Below are 10,806 nucleotides of genomic sequence, written 5' to 3'. Positions count from 1 at the left end.
AAATACAGTAGAAACCCTAAATAAACCGTTCAAATTGACTGAACAAGATGAAATTGATTGAAATGAAGATAGAAACACATCAATATATATTCGAAACTAACACAACAATAGATGATTGAAACTATAATTCAAATTTTGTCTACATACTAAAATAGACAAAATTTGTCTGAACCATAAGGCGTAAGTTTTCCTTAAGGTATAACAAAAGTTTGCCTTATAAGGCAAAATTTAATGGGCAAACTTTTATGCCCATTACGTGTGTAGAACCGTACAATTTTAATAATAATAATGTTGAAAAGTTGATATGAATTTGGTTATCAACATTACGTGTTTGGTTTGGTTGGCTATAATAAAATCTTATAGTTTGTTAACGCAATATGTATAGTTCTTGTATGAATAACTAAAAGTCACCTTTTTCCGTGGACTTTTACTTAAACACAACTAAAAGTCGCCCCCTCCCGGCGGAACTTTTACTTAAACACAACTAAAAGAACTTTCCCTTGAAAACTTTCCCCTATATATATTTTTTTAACTTTTCAAGGAAACTTTTAGTAATGCCTTAGCTAAAAGTGTGTCCCATAAAACATAACTAAAAGTATGCCCCATAAGGCGTAAGTTTTCCTTAAGGTATAACAAAAGTTTGCCTTATAAGGCAAAATTTAATGGGCAAACTTTTATGCCGGACCCGGCATAACTTTGTGAAGGAATTATCGAAACTAACGGAATTGTAAACCCTAGATTACCTTTACTAATCATGAAATGGAACGAAACAGAGGAAAATAGAATGGATAATCACACACATGCGCACACAAAAAAACTGGAAATACAAAGTAGAAACCCTAAATAAACCGTTCAAATTATTTGAACAAGATGAAATTGATTGAAATGAAGATAGAAACACATCAATAAATATTCGAAATAACACAAATAGATGATTGAAACTATATGATTGAAACTACCACAACAATATATGATCAAAAACTAAAGGAATTGTAAACCCTAGATTACCTTTACTAATGGTGAAATGGAACGAAACGAGAGGAAAATGGAATGGAGAATCACACACATTTACATCAACATTGCAAACACGGTAGAGAGAGAGAGAGAGAGAGAAAATTTATGAGATGGTGGGTTAAGAGAGAGGGAATATTGCAGAGGAGGAAGAGAAAAATTGCATTCACAGTTGGGCTAAGTGAACTGCCAAAGCCCAAAATCGTGGTGCGGTACTAAAGCCCAAAACGTGGTACAGTACTAAAGCCCAAATCCGTCATATTTCGTAAATTGTCGTTACGTTCCGTAAATAAGGAAAAGTATCATTATATTTTGTGATAAAGAGTCTTAAGTTGGTAGTCTATGTTATTTTCCCTTTATTTTTTTGGGACTTATTTTAACGTAAAATGTATTTTATAAAATTTGTTCGTGCTAAACAAAAAAAAGTCAAAGCGACTTATAAGCTAAGCCAAACGGGCTCCTATTTGTCTCTCCTTATTACAATTATGGCCACTTTTACCTCCAGTTCAAAATAGGGACAAACCGTGCAACTTCTTTCACTTCTCTGAACCTAAATAAAACCCCAGCAAAGCCACATTTTGTCTCTCCGCATTACAATAATGGCCACTTTCGCCGCCAGGTCCGTCCTCCGCTCAGCCGCCACTTCCGGCCGAGCCGCCGCCGCCGGCCGAGCCGCCGCCGCCAGAATTTCCACCGGCGCGAAGCCAAAAAGCTCTCCGTTTCGTATTCCAACTCAAAAACCTCTCAATTCTCGCATTTTCAGGTCACACTGACAATTTTATTTTTATTTTTTATAATTTCAAAAAAATAAATTATTCTCGCTCTAATTGTTTTACTACTGGAATAAATGAGTACGAGTAGAGTAGAATGGATTTCTGTAGTTGATTGTTTTAGTATTTGGTATTATATTTTGAAGGTCGCCTGTAGAAATAAGTTGTGTAAGAGTGCAAACAAAAAAAAAAAAAAAAAAAAAAAAAAAAAACTCGTTCAAATTGTTTACTATAGGAATAAATTTGTACGAGTAGTACAGAATGTATGTGGATGAATTTTACAATTAACAACAACAACATGCCCAGTGTATTCCCACAAGCAGTGGCGGAGCCAGGATTTTCAGTGAGGGGTTTCAAAATATGAAAAAGTAAACGCACGAAGAAGCCAAAGGGGGTTCAACGTCTACTATATATCTACATAAAAAATATTTTTAACCATGTATAAATAGTGTAATTTTTTGCTGAAGATCCGAACCCCTTTGGCCCTTTCTCCCTCTGCGCCTACTCACAAGTAGGGTCTGGGATGGGTAAGATGTATGCAGACCTTACCCTACCTTTATGGGATAGAGAGTCCGTTTCCAATAGACCCTTGGCTCAAAAGAAGTAATTAAAGTAGTGATAAAATAAAAATAACGATAGCAAAAGGCAAGATAAACAGAACAAATGAAGCAAAAGCAATAGTAGTAGTAAGAAATGAAGAATATGATACTACGAGAATACTAAGTAATACTACTAATGTTTGGTATGATGGAAAATGTTTTCTCGAAAAATAAGTGATTGTCTTACTCATTTCCTTGTGTTTTGGTACGCAAGTTGGAAAGTGTCCTTTTAAGAGCATTTGCATATATTCAAAGCAAAACACTATGAGATATTTGAATTTGGAGTGCAACTTTTGGTGGCGCGGGGAACGCGGATTGGGAAGGGGTAGGCTCGCTGGAGGTGTTCGTGGGGAGGGCAGTCTGGAGTAGGGGATAGCTGTTTTTTTTGGGGGGGGGGGGGGAGGGGGGGGGCATGCTGGGCGAGTAGGCTGTTGGGTAGAGGGGGTGGGTAGCTGGGGTAGTGGGTTGGGGTAGGGGGGTATGCTGGGGGGAGTAGGGGGTAGGTGGGGGCTTATCTGGGGTGTGGGTGGATAGATAGTGCGGGGATGGGTTGGGGATGTGCTGGTTTTATTGATCCGGAAAATATTTTCTCTCAATTTTTAAGGAAAACATTTTCCAAGATGTTTAGTGCAACCAAACAAGGGAAAATTGGAAAACATTTTCCGTCATACCAAACACACCCTAATTGTTTTAGTATTTGTTACTATTGGAATAAATTGGTATGTGTAGAGCAGAATGGATGTGGATGATTTCTGTGGTTGATTGATAGATATATGTTCACTACTTGTTTTAGTATTTATCGCTTATAGATTTGACAATGTATTTTGAAGGTTGCCTGTGGAAATGAGTTGTGTTAGAGTGGAAACGATGTTTCCTTATCATACTGCTACTGACAAATTTAATTTTTAAAAAAGTTTTTAAATTATTCTTACCAAATTGTTTACTATTGAAATAAATGTGTACAAGTAGAGAAGTATGAATGTGGAGGATTTGTGTAGTTGATTGATAGAAATATGTTTACTGATTGTTTTAGTATTTGTTACTTATAGATTTGATATTGTATTTAAAGGTCGCCAGTAGAAATGAGTTGTGTTAGAGTGGAATCGATGTTTCCATTTCACACTGCAACTGCCTCAGCATTGCTCACTTCAATGCTCTCTGCTACTCCTCGGAGCTATGGTTGGACGCTTGAAGGTATATTTACTTCATATTCAGCTCTATATATGGATCCGCATATGTAACGATTTGTTGGCTACCGATTTTATGCGTGAATCGTGCATCGATCACTGTTTTATTTTCCTAATTGAATCTGAATGCTTTTTGTTTGGTCGTTGACAAATGTATGGAGAGTTCTGTGGCAGCAAATTATGTTTTTTCATGTTTCTGAGAGATTGTGCGATGCACATTTTTTCTAGTTCGGATTTTCCATTGAGCTGATATTTTAGCTTAGCCTTTTTGCCTTTGTCCTTTGAGTCAACTGGTAAATGCATTAAGTTGATTGCTTGAGAGTTGATATAGTCATTAATCATAGTGCAGTGCTTTTGCATTACTCTGAGCTTTGAGCTTCAGGTTGTTGAACCCAAATCGAACTCCTAAAAAGGGGAAAAGGAAATATATGAAGAAAAGGTTGAGGATGAAAAGATATATTTGTAAAATTGAGATGTGCTGGAAACAAAAAAAAATAAAAATATGTGTAGTGTTATAGATTTCACGGGATTATGTGCTAATGAACCCAATACTCTAGGAATCAATTATGTTGCTTTTCCATATTGTGTTATTCAAGAAGGACATTATTCCTAGATGAAAAGTAAGATCCTGTTTTGATTCTATAGAATTCACGGGATTATGTGCTAATGAACCCAATACTCTAGGAATCAATTATGTTGCTTTTCCATATTGTGTTATTCAAGAAGGACATTATTCCTAGATGAAAAGTAAGATCCTGTTTTGATTCTATAGAATTCACGGGATTATGTGCTAATGAACCCAATACTCTAGGAATCAATTATGTTGCTTTTCCATATTGTGTTATTCAAGAAGGACATTATTCCTAGATGAAAAGTAAGATCCTGTTTTGATTCTATAGAATTCACGGGATTATGTGCTAATGAACCCAATACTCTAGGAATCAATTATGTTGCTTTTCCATATTGTGTTATTCAAGAAGGACATTATTCCTTGATGAAAAGTAAGATCCTGTTTTGATTCTAACTTCTGCAATTTTGATACTCCAGTCTATCGGTACTTCCTCTTTCTGCAGTAAAAGTAAAAGACACATATTCTTGAGTATTGTAGGGCAAGAGAGGACTAGATGAACATCATGAAATGGAGTTCAGGATATACAAAAATCTTTACTCTGCCAATTCAAGTAATTGATAAAAGCTCTCCTTCTTAGGTCTGGTGAGGAGCCTTTCTCCCAAGATGTAACTAATAAAAGAATGATTTTTGACAAATTTGTATAGATTTTGGCAAAGGAAAAAACGATTGCATGTGGAAAGGATCATCATAATTTATACCACCTCTCTTTTTCTTTCTTCATTGTCAATATACAACTTAACTGTCGCTTGAGTTTCACATACGTAGCTAAACTTGTTGATGTGATATTTGGTATTAAATTAATGTCCGTTCAACTTCCACATCATATGAGTAATGCTAACACATAATACATTCTTCAGACTCGAGTTAGGCGACAATGTTTCTTGATTCATGATTTTCTTAGGAGTACGTTAGAGTTGGATTTTTTTTTTTTTGGGAGACTGTTGTATTGTATGCTTGTTCCCATTTATTCTTTTTGGCCCTCCAAAGTCCAATCTACAAAGAAAACTTTATATGGTCATGATTCTAGTATATTAACTCCCAAATGGAAACTTTTAATTGCTTGACTTCAATTTCTAAAGGAATTACTCCCTGCGTCTCAATTTATGTGATGGTGTTTGACTTAGCACGGAGTTTAAGAAAGAAAGACTTTTGAAATTTATGGTCTAAAGTAAGCCATAGATATTGGTGTGGCTGTAAATAATCTCTTTATGGGTAAATTGAGCATTTTAAAGTTAAATTGTTACTAAATCTAGAAAGGTGTCATGCTGTTTTGGACTGACTAAAAAGTAAAGAATGTCACATAAAATTGGGACAGAGGGAGTAAATACTACTCTCCTTTGAATGTCATTGTATTATGTCATGATGCTGACATTTGAAATGAGCATTTGATGTTATTTGCTGTGGTCGTCTGTTGCAGATTGAAATTATCAGATTTTGTGAATCATGCTGCTGTATTTGATTGTTGATGATTTAATTCTATTAACAAGCCTCAAGAAAATTGAGTCAGATTGACTGTTGGACCTAAAGTTGTTTAGCATACGTATGTTGTGTTTCTAGTTGTAGTTGTGAAGATGCAAGCTTAATTCTAATATTTGGCATTTAATCAGATTGCAATGATGATGCATGATGAATGTCAGAGAGTACAAGCAAAGTGAAATATCCATGCGATGTAAGAACATGAGAAGTAGATAGTGAATGAGAACATGAGATGCTTTCCTTTTTCTAAACTTTGGCTTCTTTTGTAGTTTATTACCGATGTTGAAACTCTTTTCAAGAAAAGCTTGAATTTGTCTTGAAAGCATTTTTAACACTAGTGCTTAATCTATTGGCTTTGGATGATGTTAGAAAAAAACAAGTTCTTTAGCATCTACCAGATTTTAAGTTACTTGGGACTCTGCTGTTCTTGAAAGTATCTAATGTCTTCCTTGTACTGTTTGTTTATGCCAAGGTGCTTTTGGAAAATTCTGAGTATACCCCCCTAGTGTTTCATGAGCGTCTATGAACAATTAGTAGCATTCATATTTTGAAATATCATAGATTAGTCTTAGGCTAGCCTTACGAACATGATGAAGAAAATATGTTTGCTAGGCTAGATCTTTGATTTGTTAACTACGGTCTGTGAGTTACAGGCTAAAATTTCGGTTTTCTACATTATCACTACTAGGAACAGTACAAAATCTGAATCTAGCTATTGAAAAGGAAAGTGGAATTAGTAGGCTTAACTTGTATTTATACCTAACTATGTAAATACCTGTGTTCTAGTACTCATGAGCTACTGAGTTGTTACACTTTAGTTACTTGTAACCAGATAAAACTCAGTATATTGAACTTGAATACATGATTAAGTGACATTAACTGATTAGATGGTCCCCGGAATCATAAAGTTTTCCTATAACCATTGTAACCTTTTTTAGTGAGGGTGGGAGGGGTTGTGATTTAATTCGGTATTGTCTTGAAATTGTGTTCTTGTTCTCTTATATGACTTCGACCTGTCGAAGTTATAATGAAAAGTTTGAAGTAATAATTGAACTGCTAGTATATCTGATAGCAATGACCATCCAAATAGGGCAAGTAAACTTAAGATTTTTCAACCTGTTGAAATAGGAAGAACTTCACCTTTAATAACTTGCGGTTTCATTTCATTTAACATGAAACGCATTAGTTCTTAACCAAACTATCTTTACATTTTCAAAAAGTGTGGAGTTTTTTGATGATGCGCCTGTGCTGATTTGCAGTAATTGTCTGATAATTAGATTCATTAGCAAGTACTGTTTGTTGCAGGTTTGTGATGCGGCTGTCATTATTTGCCTATCAGATAAAAACTTAAATAGGCCTTGAGATAATTGAATCTGCTTAGCATATAATCTTTTCTTTCTCAATGTAGTTCATCTAATTTAATAATGTTTAGGGTTATTCTAATACTTGGTATTCAATCAGATTGCAATGATGATTTATGATGTCGGAGGGTTCAACCGAAGTATTATGTCCATGCAGTCTAAGAGAATGTCTGTATGAGCTCTGAAGAAGAAATATTTGCTTTCTTCTGTGACTGTCAATTTGATTTCCGTTCTAATCTTCCCATTTGTGAAACTGGGATTTTATCCCCTTTCAGTGAATTTAGCTTATTCTGAAGCATTTATTTAGTAGTATTTACTCGTCGAATTCTTCTGATGTTCATTGTATTTATAGATTATGTGAGAGCAAATATAGGTAAACAACATGGCTCAAATGCATCAACTTTATCAAGAATTATCCTCTAAGAACTTACTTGCGTGATATTTCGGGTTAATTTTGAACATCTTTTTTTAATATAGTAGTTTGACAATGACTTTTCCTTGTTTAGGGCTGTGATTACATGCTCATTGGCTTCCTTTCGGCTTCAAGATTTTGTTAACTATTTCCAGTTTTGGAACTATGAACTTCAATAAGACTTCGTTGAACAAAGCGTTTAGAATCTTGTTGATGCCTTTTGCTTCTCCCTTTTAGCCAACTTCGAATACTTGTTTTTATGAGTAATTTGTGTATTTCTGTTGCCTCCCATAAGAGTTTCTTTTCTTGCATTGTAGATGGATGATTGTTATGCGGTGCATGTCCTCATAGTTCAATGGATATCGATGGACAATGTAACATTAGAACCCCAGACATCATCTTCATTTTTTGAATTTTGGAGCTAAACTTTTTTGTATTCTTTGCCATTATAGAGTAGGATTACATCCTCTTGGAAATTGGAATTAGCTTTATTCGTGCAGAAATCTGTTTCCGAGCTATCTGTAGATGGAAAGTACTAGTTTTCATAATTCCTTACATCTTGAATGAAAGCAATCAAGTTTTAGTCAAACAGTCTAATAAAGCATTTGAGTTGTGGAATTACAAAGTATCCATTTATGGTGATGCAATGAAAATTTTCCAATTCAGATGCTTTATATCACAATTTCATTAGCATATGAAAAGTTATCTCCTGCCCCTATTTGGTTTTAATAGTGTATCTACTAATGAGAATGAGCATTTATCATATCATATAAGTAGCTCTTATGCTCTACAAGCTACTTTCAAAAAGTCTGTCTGTACAATCGATCGATCTAGGCTAGCACTCAGGAGTTTTCTAGAGGTTGGTTTGGCAAAATAGGGCGATCTAGCCTATTGAGTGCTCTACCTCGACTTCTGCTTATGGGGAAAAAGTTTATTTGTACAATTGACCTAGGCCAGTACTTGGAACTTTCTAGAGGTTGGTTTGCGAAATGGGGTGATTTAGCTTATTGAGTGCTCTACCCTGAGTCTCTCTGAAAGTGCCAAAAGAAGTTTGTTTGTACAAACGATCTAGGCCAGTAATCAAGAGTTTTCTAGAGGTTGATTTGCGAAATTGGGTGATCTAGCCTGCTTTTACCTTGAGTTATCTACTCGGAGTTTCCTAGAGGTTGGTAAGGCAAAATAGGGCAATCTAGGTCTATTGAGTGCTCTACTGCGAGTCCTTCAGACAAAGGGGAAAAACCCTAAATTAAGCCAAAGCTAGTGACAAAGACCAACCCCATTTGTTTTTTTTACCAGAACGTAGTCCTAGCTCGTGATAAAATTAGTCATCTTCAAAGTACATTTGAACGCCTTGTGAAAATGGATTAATAGGATGATAAGCTATGCTTCTGGTTGAAACTGTATTTATTAATGCTTTTTCTCAGTGAATAACATTGCCCTTATTATTTTCGGGGAGATTTCACGAATAGGGTTTCACTTGTGGAAATTGAAATTTCAGAACAGTGAATATTTTTCATAGACGGGCGCTATCTCTACTTATTTGTCTATACCTTTGGCCTACCTAACAATACAATGCATATGCAATTTTTTCTTCGATTTGTCTCAACGTGTTCATTTCTAGTCAATGCTTCGTGCATATATCTTTCATGATATCATGCTTCAAATTTTTTTTTCGTGCCGCGAGTCTATCAGAAACAGCCTCCCTACTCCACAAAGGTGGAGGTAAGGTCTGCGTACATCCTACCCTCCCTAGACCCCACTTGTGGAATTACACAGGGTATGTTGTTGTTGTTGTTGCTGCTTCGTGCATATATCTATTAACTTCAGTTCATCCTTCTTAAGTCCCCTCCATAAATACCCCACTGCATCTTTCTCTACTCTCATGTAGCCTGACCCTCAGAATAATAGATTAACATAATTAATAATTGTATCTCAATCCCGAACAAGTTGGGATCGACAATATATCTCTTTGTTAACCATGTTTCTCTATTAGAGTAATTTCTTTTTCCTGAATACATAAATCGAGTGGAAAATATGAATTCAGTTATACTCAAAACATCCATTCCAAATTCGCCTCTATACCCCAAATCAGTGGCTCGTTGTTTGTGCTTTCCTCTCGTTATCACCACTTTCATCAATGAGACGTTTAAAGTTAAATTGTTTTCAAATATAAAAATACGCTCTTTGTTTTTCAGAACAGACTAATAAAGAAATAGTATCACATAAAATGAACGCAAGGATATAACAGTAAAAATTTATTCTGAACACTGTTTGTCTGGTGTTGTAGTACATAGTACTAACCACTAAAGAAGATTGGAGTTCACATGGTTTTACATGGGTCTCCTTGTCGCCCACAATGACAATGCCCTTGGTCTTTGGGCACCAGAATTCATTGGGAAACAAGCACTGAGTAAATAACACCACAAGAATGGGAAATGTTACTAAACCTTAGTTTCCGACCATAAATCGCACTCTTCAGGTACATTTAATATGAAGAAAAATATTTTGGTCAAAATTTTTAGAAAACATGTTCTCTAGAAAAATAAATTTTTTAAAAAATGAGAAAAATGACTTTCGTAGTGAAATTAGGGAAAACAAATTTTACAAGATGCATTCCACACTGACTGTGTCCTCGTGACCCTTTAATACACCTCATCTTCACCTCCACTCCTGTAGCCCCTATCTCTACCACTCCACACTCGTATGCCTCCCCACCCCCGCCTTCTATAGTATTTGTCTAGATTATATACAAATGCTTTTAGAATAATATTTTTGCTTACGTATCAAACACAAGAAAAGAAGTAAGAAACCCACTTATTTTTCTGAAAAATATTTTTTAAGCGAACATTGTTCAAGGAAAATATTTTCAAATACACCCTATGTCTGAACACAACTTTTTAATAACTTAGGCTACCTACCTAACAATCCACTTCATCTTCACCTCCATCCCCATATAGCCATCATCTCCACCATCGCGCACTTGTACCTTCCCACTCTCACCTCACATAGTATTTGTCTAGTTTATATATAAATATTCTTAAAATAATACTTTTTGCTTATGTATCGAACACAAAAATATAAGTAAGAATCCCACTTATTTTCCTTGGAAAACTCATTCATTCATACCATACCCACGCCAAGTCTGAACATAATCTTTTAATAACTTAGGCTACATAACAATCCAGCGTATCTGCAAATATCTCCTGTACTTTTCTAACAAACTGTTATTGCTTCAACGTGTTGATTTTCCAGTAAGCATGATGTTGTTTTCAAATTGACAAAGGAATTTGTCAATTTAAATCTAATAATTCTAGTTCATTCTTCTCAAGTCCCCTCCTTGTTAGTCCCTACAGCTTCTT

The 10,806-nt window shown here is 35.2% G+C and overlaps 1 protein-coding gene across 7 annotated transcripts; it reads left to right on the top strand.

The window, feature by feature from the left end:
* The first annotated feature begins 1,536 nt into the window (after positions 1-1,536).
* Positions 1,537-8,084, top strand: LOC132037866 (protein NUCLEAR FUSION DEFECTIVE 6, mitochondrial-like). 7 transcript variants are annotated; one of them, XR_009410063.1, is made up of 4 exons: positions 1,537-1,774; positions 3,450-3,574; positions 4,676-4,780; positions 7,765-8,084. XR_009410063.1 is itself a non-coding variant. In XM_059428502.1 (4 exons), exons 1-3 carry the CDS (start codon positions 1,611-1,613, stop codon positions 5,823-5,825), a joined length of 309 nt encoding a protein of 102 aa, XP_059284485.1. In that variant the 5' UTR covers positions 1,539-1,610; the 3' UTR covers positions 5,826-5,867; positions 7,765-8,084. The 7 variants fall into 7 exon arrangements, 6 of the variants coding, with proteins under 6 accessions (XP_059284485.1, XP_059284486.1, XP_059284484.1 ...); XM_059428502.1 differs by lacking the exon at positions 4,676-4,780 and adding an exon at positions 5,806-5,867 and having other exon boundaries at positions 1,539-1,774; XM_059428503.1 differs by lacking the exons at positions 4,676-4,780; positions 7,765-8,084 and adding exons at positions 5,806-5,867; positions 7,542-7,758 and having other exon boundaries at positions 1,539-1,774.
* Positions 8,085-10,806: the final 2,722 nt, after the last annotated feature.

The sequence above is a fragment of the Lycium ferocissimum genome, chromosome 11, assembly GCF_029784015.1.
Source record: "Lycium ferocissimum isolate CSIRO_LF1 chromosome 11, AGI_CSIRO_Lferr_CH_V1, whole genome shotgun sequence".
NCBI classification, from domain to species: Eukaryota; Viridiplantae; Streptophyta; class Magnoliopsida; order Solanales; family Solanaceae; genus Lycium; species Lycium ferocissimum.
This window is presented reverse-complemented; position numbering and strand designations above follow the sequence as displayed.